General features: G+C 36.9%; 1 protein-coding gene across 3 annotated transcripts in view; it reads right to left on the bottom strand.

The window, feature by feature from the left end:
* The window catches only part of ITPRID2 (ITPR interacting domain containing 2), a 92,064-nt gene that overhangs the window by 30,525 nt on the left and 39,790 nt on the right, over positions 1–21,749 (bottom strand). For 2 of the 3 annotated variants that reach the window (XM_019752841.3, XM_019752842.3), the window contains exons 1-4: positions 6,114–6,609; positions 5,710–5,755; positions 2,651–2,700; positions 1,763–1,819 (exon numbers count right to left, since the gene is read on the bottom strand). In XM_019752841.3, coding sequence (XP_019608400.3) covers positions 1,763–1,819; positions 2,651–2,700; positions 5,710–5,755; positions 6,114–6,324 — 364 coding nt within the window. In that variant the 5' untranslated portion in view covers positions 6,325–6,609. Of the gene's footprint in view, positions 1–1,762; positions 1,820–2,650; positions 2,701–5,709; positions 5,756–6,113; positions 6,610–11,997; positions 12,102–21,749 lie in introns of those variants that run through there. The other variant, XM_074338864.2, reaches the window with a different exon arrangement.

Raw genomic sequence — 21,749 nt, 5'->3', positions numbered from 1 at the left:
ACAGAAACAGTAGCTTTTGCAGGGTGCTTTCATTTCTGTTAGTTAGCCAGTAAAACTACTTCTACTGAATGCTTAAGCTAAAAAGACATATAAGTAACCAATTAAACTTCTTTAACAGTTTAGAAATAAGTAGTTAGAAGATGTACAGCATATGCTGTATATGTGGTTCTAATTATTACATTTAAAAGCTGTTAATAAAGAATACTTTAAAAGCAAAAACATGATTTAGCATTATTTAAGTGTGGCAATAGTATTTACCAATTTCTAATGTGATTTTTTTTAAGGCTGAAAATTCACTCCAGTTGCAACCATTTTTTAATGCACGTACATGGAAAATGTCTACTCATTTTAACATAAGTTTATTTTTAAAAATTGCCTTTCAAGTTTATCCCAGACTTACAAGTTCTAAACAAATAAATGTCATTAATGTATGCTATATGATATCCTAATGATGGATACATATAATTATACATTTATCCAAATCCATGTACAAGACCAAGAATAAATCCTAATGTAAACTATGGACTTTGCGTAATATGATGCTTCACTGTAGGTTCATCAATTTTAACTAATGTACCACTGTAGTGGGAGATGTCATGGGGGAGGCTAGACATAATGGGGGCAGGAAGTACATGGGAAATCTCTGTACCTTCCCCTCAATTTTTTTGTGAACCTAAAATTGCTCTAAAAAAAACAAAGTCTTAAAAATTAATTCCAAATTGTGAAACTACTCAGATATCAAAGTTATTCACAGTAATACTGAAACACATTTAAAAAGGGTTTGACAATATGTTCAACTGTACTGAGTACAGAGCAGTATGTTTAAGCTCCTAACAGAGTTTATTCCTTGAGAGCAAACTAATAGTAATAAAAACTAATAGTAATAAAAACTAATAGTAATAAAAACAATGTTTACTGAAGTTCTAAACTATACAGATTGATTTAAAACAGCAAAAGATCTGGGATATTAAATTCAGTGGATAAATTCACTGCTCATCAAATTACAATTTAAAAAGATTTAATAAAATCCTTAATTCTTTTTTTTTATAAAAAGCATACTGTATCAATAACCCAGCTATACAGCTACCAATAGTAAAATACCAGTAAAATAATAAAATAGTAACAAATTCTTAATTTTACATTGTGGAAAGCATTATTATGAATCCACAGGAAAAGATTATGTAATCTGTGAAAACTTAAACACAGCACAATACACTTTTAAAATGCTAATGCAGTCTGGCAGACTTCAGTATAATTATTTCTAATGAAATTCTAGTAACTCTATTTTGTCTTTATCCTTTCATAGTCTAAAAATCTGGTAAAAGAGGAAAGGGAAAAAAGACAGGAGACACTTGGATGCAAAGAGAAAGACAAGCTGCAGCTGTAAGTCTGACATAAGGCTACCTCATACTAAAAATAAGCTTCAATTTAGTCTTCTCATGTATAAATATTTAAGTTTCCTTCCTTCTGCGGGACAATTCTTCCCTCAGTTATATCACCATTGTTTGCCCCCAAACAATTCCTTTAAGCATTTAAGTCCAAGGAAGACATGTGGACATTTTCACAATGGTTTTTCAGAGCCATTCCTATATGTATCCTACGGGCTCTGACTGGATTAACATATAAAAGGTCCTGTAAAATGTGTGTGAGCCATTTTCAAGACCTTTAAAGTTAGCTCTGAGGATCTTAAACCTGAAAGCGCTCAATTTTCTCTTTTCCTAAATTTTAAAACTATATGAAAACACTGTTCTTCCAAACAAACCTTCAGCTCCCAGTGACAAATCATCTTCAAAACTTCCTCCATTTCTCACAAGCACACCTGAAAGAAACATTGAAAGATTTATCCTGTTCTGTTCTTTCTGAGCCCCCCATGTAAAATCACTGTCTCAGTAAAACAAATTGACCAAGCAAAATATAAGATACAGTAAAGTGTTTCAGACCTGAATGCCCTCAGAAATTATTCTGATTATATAATTTCAAGAAGCAAGTATAAACTTTTACTTTATCATAAAGGAGCCATGATTTGCAGCCAGGCAAAGTTCTTAGAAGCCGATCTACAGGCTATTTAATACTTATGCCTTTGAAGATGTTCAATTAGATAACATATCTTACCCAAGAGTTTCATGGAAAACCAGATCCTGGAGCAATCATTCTTTTTACGCCCCTTATATTAAGTCAGGAGCTCGAGCTAGATTTTCCTGATACTGTAAATGTTTTTTATATGCCTTGCCACTACCTGCACATTCTTGTTGTACTTTGAACTTTAGAGTTCTGTCTTGCACAGGTTGTAAAATTTCAGGCGTGGCAATTTCAGTTAATGTAAGCAAAGAAATGCTGCACTAAAGCTAGTTCACTTAATACATGTTTTCCTTATGTTTACATGTATTTCTATATTTAATTAGTCTTTATGATAACCTTATCTGGACAATAAAAATATGAGTTTCACATTGTGGAAAGGTTTGGTCATTTGCTTAAACTCACCACTCTTTTAAAGTTTATTGACATGGTTTCTCCCCTTTGGCTTCTATCTTAGAATATATTTTAAACATGAATATCTCTTTTATAATTCATATATGTACACTTTCTCTCAGAGGACAAATGAAGCAGGACCCTCATAAAGAACAGATTTAGAAAGGCAACTTTATCTTACCCTTGGGTGTACTACTGCTTTGCTCATCCAGTGAGGCTCCCAAAGGGGTACTGAAACCACATAAACATATAAACCTTAGTCTTAGAAAGCTGTCTAAAGAGCTGTCATTGCACAGCCTTACACTTAAAGGGTTATAGCTAAGCAAGCTTCTAATCACAGTTTAACTCGCCTCTAGAACACACAAGGAATGCAAGTGGATTACATAAGTAATATGCTACTAAGCAAATACTTATGTCAAGTCAGTTTACCAGGAATGATTTAATCATATGTCTGATCTGCCAGCAATTAAGAGCAAGAATGGCAATTACAAATGATATGAACTAGCATTTTCTTTACAAAAACAGAAAGAAAAAAAAAGACAATGACAATAGGAATTAAGAAAATGTCTGCTTCCCTCAATCTCCTCCCTACAAACAGGAAACAATCAAAAGACAGCAAATCTTTACCTCAATAATATTAAATAGTCACAGTTTAGTTAGAAATAAGGCTCAATCGTTTACTTAAATCCCATCTGTTAAATCTATTACTAGCATTTTAAAGCACCACTCAGCACCTCGGTTACACCAACTACTATCTTTTTTGATACAAATGCAGAAACTGGAGACTTTTCTGCTTTTAAAATAAAAAATACATATATTCTTCATTAAACTCTGAAAATTATCAAAAAGCCAGCTTGAAAATCAACCAAGAACTGGTCATTACTAAAATTCTTTCACATTCTTGTAGTACAAACACAGATAACTTGGAAATCTCTTTTTTTAAATGCAAAAATGTTTCATTTCTTTTCCGAAACTACATTAAAAAAACAGATTGTTTTATTTTGAAAGTTCTATTTTGTAACACAAAATTTTCATAACAATTTATGCCTGTTAAAAATTCACGTCAGACACAGGGTCAACATAAAAATGTTTCAAATAAATATTACTGAAATGCCAATTAAATGTTGGTATTTAACTGGCATTTCAATAAGTGAAATATACAAGCAAACAAATATACAAGCAATGGACATTCTTTGAAAATTAGTGATTTTGATATGTAAAAGAATGACAAGCAACTACCATAAAGATATTAATAAAACTTTGAGCTAAGTTTTAATAAAATTCTAATTTATGCCTTCAAAAAAGTCATTCTTCTTCTCAATGGCTACTTTCTTAAGACAAAACTGTATTACTTTTTGTGCAAATGTCTCCACTTTTCTGTGCACTAACAGAAAGGAGCAAATAAGCAAGAATATAACTGGCATTCTCCTTCAAACACAAGTCTCTCATTCTTAAAATTGCTCTCTTCCAAATTCTATCAAAAACTTGTTCCTTCTTAGATGCTAACTCAAGTGATTTGTTTCTACTTAGCCAAAAAAAAAAAAAAAAAAAAAAAAAGTGGTTATCAAAATAAAGATTCCTTTAAGCAAAGACAACATAGTATCTTTACTCAGGATATGGACAGCAATAAGAAAACAAAGACTATTTGAGAAATTATCAGGGAGAAAAATGCTGTCTTCAGATCATGTGTACTTAATGTACAAAGTAGACAGATGCCCAACTCTGGGAAGGATCCTGAAATGCTATAGGAAAAAAATACAGTTGCATATATCCTGGCAGTCAAATCTGTGATAATAAAGCCAACATTAAAAGATTATGTGTTCTAGCTTTCCCAGGTACATTAATGCCACTTTTGTACAGAACAGGTGCAACTATAGGGAACTGGAAGGAAACCTACAAGGGAAGGGGCGGCAGATTACAGAACCTGCCTATGGAAGTTGAGATTAGCAACAAAAATGGAATTTTCAGAGATGATTTGTCCTGGTGAATGCTATTGTATTTATCTTAAAAGATGCACTTATTTACTATTTACTTGACAGGATCAAATAGATCTGATACTTCATATGATCTCTTATACAATCTTAATTCCAATACATCAAAAAAAAAACATAATGTGCTCCTTCTCTTGCTGTTAAACATTATTTTTGTACATCTTACAGAGAAGGTCCATATATTCACCCTATCTCAAAAACGTCTATGACACTCACAAAAGTTAAGGAATCCTGCAATAAAGTGTGCTCAGGAAGGTTCCAGGCAATTAATCAAAACAAGACATCAACAGAGTAGTGGCCAATATTTTATCTATCTTTAGGGAAGAAAAATAAACTAGAATATATGAGAATCACTTCTCCATTCCCCCACCCAAAAGACTTTGAAAACTTTGGTGCTTGAACAAAAGATTAAGAAAAGCCCAAATGGCATGGCAAAAAAAATATGTGCGACACAAACACCTTAACCAAAGTTAACAAGCAATATTTTTCATATGAAATTTTACAAGTAGCAAATAAATTGGAAAAAAGAATTAAAATGTGAAACCAGCACATTTCCCTGTAGTAAGGTTACTTGCAATATGATTCACTCCTCTGTATTTTATCAAACACTTTGTGCCAGTTGCCAAAGCATATAATTAAACAGATTTATGCAGTTTGAATGCCTTCAAAGCTCTATTTCCCTTCCATGAATCCCACTGCCATCTCACAAATGCATTTCCAAAAAGTAAACTACTGCAAGAACAAAGTTAGCTAGTTTTTAACAGCTTCCCAAGTAGAATTAAGTCACACACAAAAAATTAAAGCCCAGTTAGTGTACTGTAAAGTAAATTAAGCTCACCTAAAACACATTTGAAAGGGAAATGATTCGATGCCAGATACACAGATGCCAAAACAAAAGCAAAATAAAAAATTGTGTGAAATGTGAAAATCCTTTCTAATAAAAACAAGGCAAGCATAACAACGTGGTACGGTTATATGTTTTAGGTTTTTGATCTCTGATGCTAAACTAACATCATCACCGGAGTTGAAGTCCTAACACCTAACTGTAAAAGCAACACGGTCACCAAATAATCAGCGGTCACAGTACTTCCATTTCTAATCGCTTAAAGGAAGAAGCTATCCGCAGGCTGACTTTCCGGTTTACAGCTTACAACGGCCATGGGACCCACAGGGACGGCGAGTCACTGCTCGGGCGTCCCATCTGCGTGGATCTCTCTCCGGGACGCGAGCGGCGCCAGCGAAGACTCACCGGCAGTCCTTGAGCCATATCGCGATCTTCTCGTTGGGCACGTTTCCTGCGGGGCAGAGCGAGAGGACAGCTCGTTACCGACCCCTGGACTCGGAAGGCCGGGTAAACCTGGGGACTCGCATGTAAGAAAATGTACGGGGAGCAAAATGCAGCCTAGGCAACATGTCTTAGGGTCCATCTGAAGAGAAATGAGATGGCCCCGGAGTGTCTATGTTGACAGTGAAGACGCTTTGCCAAACGCGCGTGTTTAAAGGTCGGAAGTGTCTCCTCTCCCCTCGGCCTATCAAGCCCGGGAGGATCGTCCACAACTCACAGGAGTCGCCCAAGGCGCACGAGACTTCCCCGACTGCCAGCCCGCACTTCCCCAGTCCCCCATCCGCCGCAGCCCGGCCGAGCGCACCGACCTCTCCCCGCGGCCGCTGGCAACTTCGCGCCCGGGAGGTCCTCCTCGTCGTCCTCGTCCTCGTCCTGCGTCGTCGCTTCTGTGGACAGGTCCTCCGTCTCCGACGCCTGCCAGGACCCGCGGCACTTGGCCCAGGCCTTCCTTCTGCTACTCGCCACTTGCCACTCCAGTTCCTCCTCCGCCTCCACCGACGCCACCAGGGGCCGGTCCATGGCCGCACCGGGGGCTCCGCTGCCCCAGCCCGAGCCTGCGCGAGACAAGGCGGCGGCGGAGACCCCCGCCCCTGCTGTCAGCGCCGGGTCGGGCTGGGGGCCCCCGGCAGCGGGCGCTGGACGAGAAGGAGGAGGAGAAGGAGGAGGAGGAGGAGGAGGGGACGGGAGGGAGGGAGGGAAGGAAGGGGAGGGAGGGGGCGGAGGGCCAGCGCTTCACATGAAGCCGGCCGGGCGCAGGAGCGCGAGTGGCCCTAAGAAGCGCCGCTGGGAGCCGAGCGCCGGCCGGCCCCAGCTCCCGCTCCCCGCCCCCCGCCCTCCGGCCCCCGCCTCCCGCCTCCGCCTCCGCCTCCGCCTCCGCCTCCCGTCTCCCGCCTCCCTCCTGACGCGCCCCTGACCGGGCGGGCCGCCCCGCGTCTGCGCGCCCCTCCCTCCGCGGCGTCCCACGCCCCCTTCCGGCCGGGGGCGCGCAGGGCGGGGCGCGGCGGGCGCGGCGTGGAGCAACCCGCAGCCCCTTGCGGCCCACGGAGTGGGAGAGATTTGTTTACTTGTTTGTTACTAATCTTTTCTTCCTCGCAACTTCGCCTCCATTCCGGAGGAGAAAAATGTGGAAACGCCAAGTCTCACTAAACGTCCCTCTTCACCGCGTCAAAACAAGTGTCCGTTTGGACTCACTGGAAGTTATTCTTCGAGGAGTCCAAAGAATTGTGTCCAGGGAATTGTGGATAAAGATGAAACAAAGAAGCGCCTAATTGATACTTCTTGTCAAAAGGTCATACCTGGAAAAGACCAAGCTTCGTGGAGTGCTACTTTCATGCTTAAAGTTATTTATGGTGATTGTGTTAGACATGAAAAGGAATTAAGAATACTTAATCTGGGAATTCCATATTGAAGTTGGACGTGTAGAAGTAAAGAAAAAAAGAGCAAGGTATAGCTAGGAAAATGTAGAAATACGTGCTTGGATTTTGCAGCAACAAGATGCTACAAGACACATGATGTCAAGGTTCAGAATGAATTTTAAAATGAGTTTGAGAATTCCCTTTTGTTATTTTTAACATCTCATTAGCAGAAAGATTATAAAATACTATTCAAAATCAAACAAACTTCTAATGGTTTGTCATACTCAAAATCCAGACTAACTTTCCAGAAGCATCTTAATATTCTGGGCCTATGTATTCTGCGACGTACAAGGGGAGCTAGAACAGTGATAATAGTATCTCATTGGTTTGAAGTTTCACTATTTTCTTTGAATTTTAAAGACTTTTCAGCCTTCAAGAGTCCTATGCCAAAGTGTGGCTAACAGTTTAATAGCTCCCCAAAATAAGCCCTGTAGGAAAGGATAGAGAGTGAGGGAAAAGGCACTGAAAGGGCTGGTCAAAAGCCACAGGGAGCAAAGTCTATACACTGTCTTCCCATTTTCCTTCAGGGCCCTGCTGGACCCCACCCTACCCATCTGCTGCTCCCAGCTTCAATCCCCTTGTCTCCACATGATATTGCTGACTGTATTCTCACGTTTTAAAGTTCATTCCTATTCTTTGTCGAATACCTTCATGACCTTCAGGATCCAGCTGCACCAGAAGTTTTCCTCCACTCCACCCCCCCATCCCCCCCCCACCCCTGTCTCAGTCACGTCTCTCCCACAATGCCCTGATATACAACTGAATGTCTATATCATTTATTTGGGGACTGAGTTGTGCAGTAAATAATATGACTGGTTTCTGAGGGTATGTTTGACTTCCCAGATAGATTGTAAACTGTGAGAATAAAGAACATTTCTCAGTATTCTTCCTCCAGCTTTTACACTTTTAGTACAGTGCTGATCCCACAAGGAACAACGAGTTTCTTGAAGTAAATTTTCTATTCTTTATGTTCTTCAGAATGGACAGTTGAATGGATAAAATATTTGCTTCATGTCGTTTCTCTAAGGCCTATTGCCTTTTAATTAGTTTTGTTGATGTTTAAATAATACACTTTTAAACAACAACAAAGAATTCTTGCGAAGAGCAGTAATGAACCATATTTTGTATTTCAAAACCAAACCACCAGAGGCAAACAATAAAGAAAGGGGAAAAGTGCCAGCGGGTAACTTTAGAATATAACAGTTATTGAATCTCCAACAGCACAATCGTATGTTTTCGTCTACATAATTATTTAGTGTACAGTGTTGATAATATGGAAATAATAGAGAAGGAAATCCTTGAAACAGCTACTTTGAAAAGTAAGGGGTTTTAACTGTGTTCTCAACTTTGATATTTTTTTTTAAAATGCCCAAGGTGTTACATTTATTCAATAACAAATGTCATACCATACATAAGGAGAGTCTAGATGTTTGCTTCTTCAAGAAATTTTTTCCAAACAAGTACTGTATTGTAGACCTATGGCAAATGCATTGTAGAAGCTCTACAGAAAGCATAATATCTGAGTCACTGATGCTTACAAGGTGGAGGAAGAAACAAATGTATATTAGATATGGCTATCTCCATCCAACATAATGTAGTATGAAATAGTAGGGTTGTTGATGTCAGGCTGGAGTTCGAAATATGTTTCTGTCACTTTCTAGTTGTGTGGTCTAGGGCAGGACAGCTAATATCTATGGTCATCACGTTACTCATCTGTGAAATAGCAAAAGGAGATGACTACCTTCCCAAGGTGATGTGAGGATCACAGGGAATAAAGTAGGTGCCCAGTATAGCTATTGAAATTATTATACTAAATAATATACAAAAATAAATTTCATACGGGACATTATTCTTAAACTAGTAAGTGGCATCTATCTTCATGCTTATGCAGCTGAGTTTTTTAAAAATGGCATGAATTCAGGCTAGAGCAGAAAACATACGCTGGTTAAAGTAGGCAGTTTTAAATGGAAAATCTTATATCAAGAGTAAAACATTATGCTCAGTGTAATTTAGTTATTTTTTGTTTTTCCAGATTTTAAGACATACCTCAAAATTACAAAATAAGATTTACTGTTAGGTAAGCTAAAGCATTTTGGTTCTAGTTACAGTATTGCTTCTTCAATAATATTTATGTAATCAAAATTTTAATTCTGTGCATTGAAATCTTAATTCAGAATCTGATCTGAAAATGGTAGCATTGCAGTTTACCAAATTTTTACCCTTTATTAGACAAAAGGGAGCTGGGAGGTATAAGGTAAGAATTACGGATTAAACAAATAGAGCAGCATTTTATATTTCAATAGCATTACCTGGAGGAAGAGAATTCTATATGAAATGTTTGGAAACTACTACATATTAAATACGTCTCCCCTCTTACCCCAACCCAGTCGCAATGAATGTTAGAAACTTGAGAAGTCCTCAAGATTTACTTAAAAAAAAAAAAAAAAAAGAAAAGACAAAGAAAGGTTTAACTTGTTTAACCCAATATTTCTAAAATTCATTTCAACATAAAATCTTTTGGGTCCCCTCAATATAACTACTAACATTTCCAGGAATAACAGTGGAATCATTTGCCATAGATTAAAAGAGAACGAAAGGAAAATGTTAAGGAGTAAATTTTTCAAAAACTTTCAAAGATTTAGTTACAAATCATATAATTGAATATGAGGAAGTTGTTACTCTGGTAACCATTAAAAGTGGTTAATCTCATTTAGATTAGTTTGTTGATATATTCCTTTAAGTCATTATTAATCATTCAAGTATTTCGTTTATTGCATATATAATAAAATTGCATATTTAAGGTCTGTAATTTAAACCTATTATTTGTTCCTATGGCTTTTCCACGTCAGCAAAAATTCAAGGATTGTTATACTAGTTCATTGTCATCATAAGGAAGTATTAATATAGCATAACAATCTGGTATTTTGATTTCCTTTATTTTCCCAAGGACACACCAGAGAGAGAACCAGGTGTCAATACCACAAGAACTTGGCCTTGTGAATTATTTACATAATTCTGGTAGGTTTATATACGTTCCGATTTTATGCATGTTGAAGACTTGGCATTTTAGCATTCATTTGACCATTCCCAGATCACAATTTCTTCAGTTTCCCACATAATGCAAAATTTACCCTCTCAATGGTAAAACCTTGTAGACAGTTTGTTTTCTTTTCAGTGGCTCAATTCTCTGGTGTTTCTGAGCAACAGGTAAGGATGGCTCATCTATTCTTCATCAACAATGGAGTGAAGCAAGATTATATAACAGAATAAGCTTTACTTGGTCTATTGTATGTATTGTATGATCTATTGTGTGAAACAACTCAAAAGAGGTTTTGAAATCCTCATAACTGGACATAGTTACACATAAAAGGGCCAAAATGTTTTTAATTCATCTGTGAAGTCTTAATGCTCAAGTTTAGATCTGTCCTTTTTTCCTTTTATTTTTAGGCCTGCCCTAAAATATTACTTTTAAATATCTGACATTTTGAATCATAAAAGCTTTTAAAGAGGTATATCTATCTATGTCAAATGCTCAATCTGTGCCATTTGAGAGTAAATATTTTTCTGCAACATACAGCAAAACAGGAGGATGTCGTCATTATTGCATTTCCCAGTTTTAACACTGTCCTGTTTTGTGATCAATTTATTGATATACAGTTTCTTACTATTTTAAGATTATTTCTAGCTCTTATATAGGTGATTACATCCTATATGAAGCCATTTAGAACTTTTAAAAAATTTTTTATTTCACTCTGCATATTTGGAATTATATATTTACAAGTAAATATCTTCCACATTTTATGAGGATCAGAAAAAACAGGTTAGTGACTAGTGAATCATGCATCTATCTAATACTGATGTAGCTTTAAAAGCTTCAAATGGTGCAGACCTCACAAATGGTTCTTGAAAACATACAAACACACAATGTCTTTTTAAAAAATAATTTTGATGTGTGGCTGAACTGCACTGCCCTCTCCCACCACATTTCCCTTCTCTAATCTCCCTTCTGCAGCTCCTTCATGCCCATCTCAGAACAAACACAATCTGCATTCAGAACAGGACCGTTTACAAGTTGAATGGAGTTATTTTGGGTGAGTCATTGAAAACACAGTACAAAACCTTTCCTCACTCACCAGAAATGCATTTTTAAAATAAAGCCAAAGTGAACAAGGCTTGGCAAGTTTGAAGGGGGACAAAAATCGGGAGAGAATGGGGTTTTTGCTAGACTCAGACAGGATTCTGTTAAACCATTTTTTGTCTGTACTTTACATTCAATTCCACCAATTTCCCTTACCATCAGTAATCCAAAAGTACAAGGTTGAACAGGTGGGACATTAAAACAAAGACACTTCATTTCAACCAGCTCTCTGCTGGTGAGCTAAGCCAGTGGATCTCATAGTTTAGCAAGTTATAAATCCCCCTTTTTGTCATTCTTTAATTCAGAAGCTGTAAGATGTACCTACTTAGTAATGTACTCTGATTAAATAAATTTTGACAAATTAGTAATAATTATAGGCAATTTTTAGAAAGTTATTTTAAAATTGCTTTAAAAATAAGTGAAGTTCCATGAGAGTTAATCAAACAATGAAATATTAAAGGAAACAGAACTGTAGAGAAAAAAATACTAAACTAGCTCCTAAGAAACTTAAAAATTGAATTGATATAATAACAGTCTATGCAACGACTTGATAAATTTTGGAAATTTAACATGCAAATATTAAAGGCTGATGAATCAGTGTAGATTCTTATTTATCTATTTATAGAACATATTACTCACCCTCTATCCTCCAGGGAATTTTGTAGGAGAAATGCAAGTGATTACTCTTCCACAATCTGCTCTACAAATCAGTTGAGGCTCATATCTCATGAAGGAGGAGAAACCTAGAATCAATAAAGGAGACATTTTTAAACATATAATAGTAATTCAGAACTCTTTTTGCTATAAAATTTGATAGTCCCTGAAAATCATCTTCAACACAGGTTGACCTAGCAGGTTACAATGAGCTAATTAACACACCCTGTAGGTGGCCCTGTAGTTATAAGTGTTCCCTCTTCACAAAGGGTCTATCACCAAGCTGTGGGCACAAGCCAAGCTCTAGTACATGTAATTATGCAAGTATTCTCCTTGAACTCCCTGTGAATTACCAGTTTCCACAAGACAGGGTGACAACTGTTGGTTAAACAGAATGAAAACTGTGTTTGAAAGTTAATTTGGCTATGGAAACACTGGGGTCATAATAAACAAACACATATTTCCTGCTGTAGTTAAGAGCATAGCAAAGAACTCTGATTTCCCACATTTGGGGGAATTTTTTTTTCCTTTTCTTTTTTTTCTGGTTAAGCGCTTATTTTTAAATGATAAAATACAGTACTTATACAGCCTTCAAAGCTTATCTCACCCATCTAAAAATGGTGTTATCGCATTTAGTTGTATTTAAATATAATCTACATGTCATCAGTGGTTAAAAAGACTAAATGTCGGTTGATGGGAACTCAAAACTAAGAACTTCCCCACAGTTTTGTTTCAAAACAAACAGAAAAGTGAAGCAAAACTTCCATTAAAATTTCTCTAGAGTAAGAAAGTTTATTACTGCTGTTAGGTAACGTATTTGGCCTAGATTACATTAGTAGTAATCAAGCAGCTTAAAGTTGTGTTCATTAATAGACTGTTATTAAATAAAAGAACTACAGGGTAAAGGTCAGCATGCAGATTGTTTGCTTAATTTAAAAAAAAAAATCCTCTGAGTCCATGTCTTTCCAATTATTTTTTAAAACAAATCAGCCCAAGTTGACACCTTAAAACGTTCAAGTACTGTAATTATAATAGTTTTGCTATTAAATTTGGAGAAATTCTATTAGAAGAGCAAATATTTCTATGTTAAAAATAGATACTTTTGATTGAGTAGTTGTTTTGTGCCGAACATGTTTTTAGAGCTAGATTTACAGGGTGTCGTTTAATACCACAACTCTATAAGGGTTTGTATTATTTTCAGTTTACCGATAGGGAAACTGAGCTTCAGAAAGGTTAGTAATTGTGCCAGGCCACATACTAGTAAGTTGCAGAGTGCAACCAGGACTTTTCCCCTGTGAAGCCCACGCTTTGACCTAAACTAAGACAAGTGACTGTCTCAGAGTATTCCAGGTCTATTATTAGGGAAACATTAGCAATTACTTTTCTCTGAAGAGGAGAATCTTCACTTATAGCTGGTGGGCAGAGTCACTGTGACTTGTAAGTGGAAAGAATCCTACCGTGTTTCCCCGAAAATAAGATCTAACTGGAAAATAAGCCTTAGCATGATTTTTCAGGATGACATCCCCTGAACATAAGCCCTAATGCATCTTTTGGAGCAAAAATTAATATAAGACCTGGTCTAATTTGGGGGGAAACACGGTAGGAAGGCAATTGCCTACAACAACTCCCTCAATTTACAGCAAAGGAAGACTGAGCTCAGAAAGTTTTAGTCTGCCTAAAGTCAGCCATCTAGTTAGTGACAGAATTCATTAGGGACAAGAATCCAAATCTCAACAGCCCTACAAACATTGATAAAAGCAAAGATAAAAAACTGCTTCTATTTGATCAAATCTGAAAAACTCAAGAGACTGTAAAAACAAAGATTTTAGGGTCTCATGTGTTAAAAAGCCAATTGAGTCGGCTCTGACTCCTGACGACTCTATGAATGAGTGATGTCCCGAGTGTCCTATCCTCAACAGCCCTGCTCAGCTCCTGCAGACTCATGCCTATGGCTTCTTTTATGGAGTCAGTCCATCTCATATTTGGTTTTCCTCTTTTCCGGCTGCCTTCTATCTTTCCCAGCATTATTGTCTTTTCCGAAGAACTCTGCCTTTTCATGATGTGCCCGAAGTAGGGCAGCTTCAGTTTTGTCATTTTTGCCTCCAGTGATGTTTCAGGCTTAATTTGCTCCAGGACTTACTTCTTAGTCTTTCTGGAGGTTAGGTTATCTGTAGGGCTCTCCTCCAACACCATGTTTCGAATGAATCAGTTTTTTTTCCTCTCATCCTTCTACACTGTCCAACTTTCGCATCCGTACATGTTAATTGGGAATACGAGGGTGTGAATGATCTTAGCTTTGGTCTCTAAAGACACATCTTTACTCTTGATGATCTGTCCTAATTCTTCCATTGCTGCCCTTCTGAGTCTCAGCCATCTCTTGACGTCTTGGCTGCAGTTTCCATTTGAATTGATGACTGAACCTAGGTAAGCAAAATCTTTAACCATTTTGATGTTTTCATTGTCTTTGTTAAAGTTGTGTATTTCTTCTGTAGTCTGGATTTTTGTCTTCTTGATGTTCATTTGCAGTCCTGCTGTGACATTCTTCTTTCTCTTTCATCAGAAGTCATTTCAAATCATTGCTACTTTCTGCCAGTAAGATCGTGTCATCTGCATATCTTAAGTTATTCATATTTCTTCTACCAATTTTCACTCCTCCTTCCTCTGAATCTAGCCCATTTTTTTGTGATATAGTCTGAGTAGAAATTAAATAAATAGGGAGATAAAATGCATGCCTGTCTGACACCTTTGCCTATAGGAAACCATTCTGTGTTCCCATATTCTGTCCTGACAGTGGCTTCTTGTCCATGATACAGGTTATGTTTCAGGATGATCAAGTGCTGAGCCACAGCCATTTCTTTTAGAGCAACACAGAACTATGGAGAGATATTCCTGGCCCAGCCACATTCTTGTACTCAGAGGACTTTCCCAAAGGGAGCTATGTTCATGATCAAAAAGTAAGAATTTTTACTTCTCAACCTAAAAGCTGGTCTTCCAAGCAAGCTTCAACTGCCCAATACAGGACCTGAAGTTTGAAAGTTTCACCTAAGAACTATTTAAACCTCGATCTTGAAAAGAAACAGTATTCAGAAAGTTTTTCTAAAAGCTAAAAATTCAGCCACTACTGTGCTTAATAATATTATATGTGAGTATTTCAATATTAGTCTTTACCCATGATTTAATGCAGACCAGCAAAGAGCTGGGTGCCTTGATAGTATCAAATGATTTCCAAAATGATAGTTTTTACAAAATCACTCTGATTTCTGCAATGGCATTTGCCTATGTTGATTTTCAATACACATAATAACATGAAATGAAATGCATTATCTCTAATAAGGAATCTTTCCAAAACTTGTTAAGTATATCACCCTGTGTTCTCTTTAGTAGGATCTCAGGAGAAATATCTTTTTTACAATATGTGTTCCAAGAAGAGTTGAAATTACTGGGACTTTTTTTAAATCTCAAGGGCAATGGGACTTGGATAACTGACACAGTTTCTGTTTTTACATTGGTTACTAGAAAATTGAAAGCCAAATGTGTGGCTCACTTATGGTAGATGAGTAGGTCATAATGGTATGCATCTTAAACCTTATTCATAGCTCTATTTTGTCCCCACCCTTGTTTTTTGTTCCTTTCTTCATTTTCTTCTTCATCTCAAAATAATATTTTGTAATTTTTGATACTTTTTTCTCTGCAACATGAAAAGGAATAGCTAAGTATGTTAGATACTATTAAAATTATGTTTACTATACAAATATTCGTATGTACATTCATAGGTGAATATTAGGAGGGAAATAAACAAAAATGTTCTATTAAAAATGTCAATATTATGGCAAATTTTTTTCTTTGATTTTCCAAACTTTTTGAAATTGTATTTATAATTTAGGGAGAAAAAGTTATTTGAACTTTCAAAGCCCTAGTTATTTATTCTAGAACTAGAAGAAGTTTGGGAATTATGTGCATGGCCCCATGCAATGTACTTCATTTGATTATGCTAAGGCAAGTGGGGAACTGTCATAAACTAAGGTTGGAATGGTAGGTAAGAACCAAATTTCAAGGGCCACGATGTGCTATTCTAAGGGCTTTTATTATTGCCAGTGGGAAGATGTAAGCAGCTTTCAATTTTTAACTAAAGTGCTTTATTGAAAGGTAACTAGTAACTATATGAGTATAGTTGAAAGAGTGGGGCATGAGAAGTCTTCAGGCAAGGAAACCAGTAAAGAAGCTTATTAGTAAAGAGAGGTAGGTTGATAAAGACTCCAGTAAGTTAGAGCAGGGAGACAGTGGCTGCAAGCAGATTTGACAGATTAGAAATAGGTGTAGGGGAAGAAACAGAACATCCCCAAGGTATGTTTTCTACTTTTAGTGAATTGGTCGGTGTTGGTATTATTCATCATGAGAGAGAATTGGGTATTTGGTGTTGATTGTGGGGGGGGGCGTAAAGAGAACAAGAGGGAAGAAAGGAAATGAGTTCATTAGTGCCTATTGAATATGAGGTGCTTATAAGACATACTGATAGAGATGTAGCTCCAAGTGTTCAGAAATACAATACAGAGCCAGAACTCTGGACAAAAGTTTGGCTTAAATATTGTAAGAGTGTGTGGCAGTGGAAAGTATAGAATTGATACCAGACATCCATCTTTCCATGTGATCCTGGTTAGCCCTTTTCCTATTTCCCAAGTAAGATATTCTAAACCTATTGAGACAATAGTCATCAATGACATCTAAAATGCCAAATCCAGTGGATGCTTTTCAGTACTCATTTTATAGGTATCCTTACAGATTTTGTCAGGGTTGACTATTCTAACATTTTTCTTTATCTTGCAATTTCTGATTCTTCTACTTTTTGGTCCCTTTCACTGACTTTCATTCTTTTACCAGCTTAATTGTTGTGTTCCTGAGAGTTCCCCCTTCACACACTCTCTCTTACTGATAGAGCGAAGGCTTCAGTAGAGGAGTTTTGGGAAGAACATAAGTTTGCTGACTGTGTAAAGTTTGAAAAGCTTGTTAGACATCCAAGTGGATTGTGTTGAGTAGGCATTTGGATATATAAGTAAGGAATTCAAGGGGAAAATCTGGACTGGAATATAAATTTAGGAGTCATTAACCTATACAGATGGTATCTAAAGCTAAAAAACAAAAAACAACAACAGCAACAAAAAACACCCAAAAAACTAGTTGGGTCCACCAGGAGGGAATTGGTGAAGAACGAAGAGATATCTATGGAAAGTGTATTGGGGTACTGCACATTTTAGGGGCAGATAAATGAGAAGAATCCAGCAAAAGAGGCTGAGAAAAATCACTGGCAAGACACGAAGAGAACTAAGAGAAAGTAGTGTTCAGAAGACAATTGAAAAAAAGGTTTTAAAGAGGAAGAAATAGGATATTCTACCAATTTCCTGTAAAGTTGGTTAAAATGAAGACTGAGAATTGATCTCTGGGTTTGGCAATAGAGATGTTACTGCTGACCTTGAAAATAATTGTAGGGGAATAGTTAAGAGTGAAGCCTTGATTAGAGTGGGAATCGGTAAGGCTGATTCCCCTTAGAAGAGTACAACAGGAAATAGCAGGAGTAATAAAACGAAAACAATCAATTGGTTAAGGCAGAACAAAAGAGGAGGAAAGCCATTATATAAATATATGACCATTCAAAATCATGAATATCTATGCCTGGTTAAGGCTGACAAAAAGCCAAATGCTAGAGTGTTGACCCCTTTAAATTTATTCCCAATTAATTTTAATGTTAGACCTTCTTACAATTATGTGCTATCATTTCTCTAACACGGTCATGAGAGAGGTAAAGGTGGAAACAGTAAATGTTTCTGTTCCATCTGATGAAGAAAAGGATGAAGATAGGAAAATAGCTAAAAGGAAATGTTAATGTTGTAAAAGGAGTTTTGGCTATTTTTGAGGGGGAATGCAGGGAAATAAAACATGTTTATTGGTTAAAGATAGGAACACGTAAACAGAGACCGATTAAATATAAACAGAAAAGGTTATGTATTTGAAGGAATAAGATCTTGAGAAGAGGAGGAAAATTAATTTTAGAATGTCATTTATTTCTCTTAGATGGTAAGGAGATACAAATGCACCAATGTAGTTAAGTTTTCAGGGGAAGATAATTTAAAGGAGTTCACACCTAATATCCTACTGGTACTCTAAGAATTAGTCCAGATCATTTGCTGAAGAGATAGAACCTGAATTATTTGGAGAATTAAAGAGAATGAAAGTTTAGAAGAGCTCTTATTAAAAATGGAAATAAAACTACAAAGGAGAAGTAAAATATTTGACAGTTATATACTCCTGTAAACACCTTATAAATATTAGCTCATTTATTCATCATAATATACCTATGCGATATGGTTGATTATTATCCCCTATTTGCAGATGAAAATGAGGCACAAAGTGGTCATGCTATTTTCCTATGGGTACCCAGCTAGTGAGTGAAGGAGCCAGGAACTGAGCCTCAGTGCTCTGGCTCCAGAGTCCATGTTCTTAACCATTTCACAATGCTGATGACAATGATATATGACTTAACTTAGCAGGCTTAGGTACATAGGTATGAATTTCAAAATATGTAAATTGAGATTCATCCAGGATTGGAGTTCAGAGGCTGAGTGTGATGGAAGTTGAGGGATTAGTTGATGAGATAAACCATGCAATACAGGCTAGATGGAAGAGGTAGGGCAGGAGAGAAGGAAGCAGCTTCTAGAAGCTCTCAGAGTCTTGAATATTTGCTATTTTTCTAAGGTTTTACATTTTCTAAGGTTTGAGTCAAAGAGTTAGTTTGATAGCAGTGAGTAAAAGGGATAATTGAAAGGAGTAGGAATTTATATTAAGACAGTATAATTGTGAACTGTAATTAAGAGAGATAAGGAAATGCTGGGTGTCTAGGTAGCACTGGGGCATGGCCCTCGTAGCCAATCACTTAAGTCCAAATGAATTAAAGGCTCTGCATCGGAGATCAAGAAATGGTGTGTCTAGAGTGTTGGGTGGGGCATCACAATAAATACTGAAGTCACCTATGAATCACTATAGATGAGACAGGAAGTGGGGTGGAGAAACCAGTGGATTTCGATGTGAGTTTGATGAGGGAATGAAAGATGGCATAAGATGAAAGACCAGGCTGACATAATGAGCAGACTCCAGGCAGTGGAGTCATCTAGTCCAAACTTTCTTGTAACTATCTGCCTCTGTGAGTGTGGTACAGAAGCCACAAGTGCCCGTACTACTAAGATGCATAAACTGGCAGCATTCCTGAAGAGCTTTTTAAAGGGGTTGAACTTTTGAAATGATTAAAGCCTTAAATTACCTCAGTGGTCCAACACATTAGCAAAGTAAATATTAACACAGATTAGTTTACTTAACCCATAAAACCATTATCACTTAAGTACAAATAGGGCCCTAAGGATATGAATAAGTTTTAAAAGGTGGGAGAGTGGAAGGATGAAAGGAACACAGGAAACGGAGGTGAGGTGCGTTTGGCCATGGTGTGGCCACTCTCCCACCTAATGTGCACAACACAAAGGAGGAGGAAAGAACCAGCAGCCACAGAGAAACCTCTACTCTGTGCCCTAAGAATAATGTGGAAAAGGGGAAATGTGCAAATGAACCATATTCTTCCCTCAATCCAGAATACTCAATAACATTATTTTAATTATTTCAGATGCAGTGATATCAACTTTCCCAGTTCTAACACAGTGAAAATCCTCAAAAACAAAAAATAAATTTTTGCAGGAAAAAAAAAATCCTAGTGCTAAATCAGAAGGCAGGATAAATTACATACTATTATAGAACTAACTAGATAATATTAGAGGAAATTATGTTTTAGTCAACAAAAAAATCAGTTTGCCTTGCTGACTTATATTGTTAGTTACCTACCAAACCACCACTCCTCCACTTTCTTCCGTACCAACAGAATCCTTTTTCATACCACTGGATATTGGCATTTACACCTGATATTAAGAGATATGGCAACCATCTGGTAACCATAAATGGAGGATGCCTACAAAGGAAAACCAAGATGCTGATAAATTCCCCAGATTTAGGAAACTAATGCAGGGACCCAGTCAAATTTGAAATTTCAGATAACAAATAATATTACATGGGACATGCAATGTTTAACTGAAATTCAAATTTAACTGTATGTCCTATATTTAATCTGACAACCCTAGACAGGATGACAAAACGGAAAGTTGGATAGGTCCTAAATCATTGATGAAGTAATTGAGCTGCTGAATTAGCCAACTCTGGGACCACTTTAACTCAAAACATTTTAATATGGAGTAAATCTTCCTTACTGTTAAGCCAGCTCTTATTGCGTCCTCTGTTACAGCCAAAAGCATGCTAACTAGTACGGTTTTATAAGCTCTCTCAGTGAGCAAGTTAAAACCACATATTGTTCATCACTAAGTATCAACTTACAATTCTAACCAGTATTTTCAAAAGGTCTCTTTGTGAAAGTTCTAAGGTATAAAATACATCTATGTTTCTGGAATTCATAATTTTACATCTTTGTGTAGTACTCCATAAAATTATTTTTGTGAAATACATAACAGGTAATGTTTTCCTCTGTACAGTTTAGCTGGATTGGATGGTCTCTAAGATCTATTCTGGTTCAGGAAATAATACTTAATACAGGACAAATGAAAATGTGATATACAGATGGGCGTATTTTCTTGGTTAAGCACCTAACAATAAGGCCATACAACAGAGATCACCCAGTGTTAAAATTAATCCATAACAAAAGGCTTCTATTGACAGAAGTCACTTGTTTTAAGAGTTAACAGAGTTATTTTTATAATACCACCACCATGAAAAGCAGTAATTCAACAACTTCAGCATGGTGTTCCTTGAGTTGTAAAAAACAAATTAGAATGAAGTCCTTTATCCATATATAATGGTTTTGATTCTTAATATCCTAAAATACAAAGTAACCTCAGGCAAAAGAAAACAAGATAAATGATGGAAAATTTCTAAATGATTATATTCACAGTCTGTGTGGCCCTGGACACACCAATGGTTGGCATTTTCCATTCATTTTCAAAGGCTTATCAGAAGGCTGAATCAGTTTGTGAATGCTCTTAAAGTTCAATTGTCTACCCTTGGGTACAACCATAGTGTTTCCAGAACAGATGAAGTTTTGCATGAACTGACCTCCCTTGGTCAATGGGGAAATGATCAAGCTGAAGGTAGGAATCTTTTTACATGGTGGTATACATTTGTGTGCATGTGTGCACAAGTCTGTGAATCTGTGTACACACTTATGCTTGTGAGTGATCCAGAGGTTATTAGACCAAGAAGCCTCTGCCTTTCCCCCTACGTCTATCCTTAAGGCAAATCCAACCACACAATACCAGAAAAGGTGAAGTCCTTTTTACTAGATTTCCAGGACAGCTAAATGGAACGGGGCTACCAAGAACTTTATAATGGACCTTGTTATCTAGCATATTAGTACTCTTCAAAATCATGCTCTGATTTGAAACTAGCCATCTATCTCATCACTCTTCCCCCTCCCTTTCCTAACAGTCTTATGTAAATGTAATTCAGCTCTCTTTCCAAGTTTGCATTCTAAGAAAAACAAAAACACTGAAGTTGCTGAAGCCATTCATTTTAGAATATCGTCCAATTACCACTACTTCATTCAAACATATCTCTTGACAGACTTCCCATTCACATCCCTCAATATGTATATCATAGTATTTATCCAGCAAAACCAGGTAACTTGGGAAAAGGGAAGG

Source organism: Rhinolophus sinicus, chromosome 17 (genome assembly GCF_057876585.1).
Source record: "Rhinolophus sinicus isolate RSI-liver-muscle chromosome 17, RSI-T2T, whole genome shotgun sequence".
Taxonomy (NCBI): domain Eukaryota; kingdom Metazoa; phylum Chordata; class Mammalia; order Chiroptera; family Rhinolophidae; genus Rhinolophus; species Rhinolophus sinicus.
This window is presented reverse-complemented; position numbering and strand designations above follow the sequence as displayed.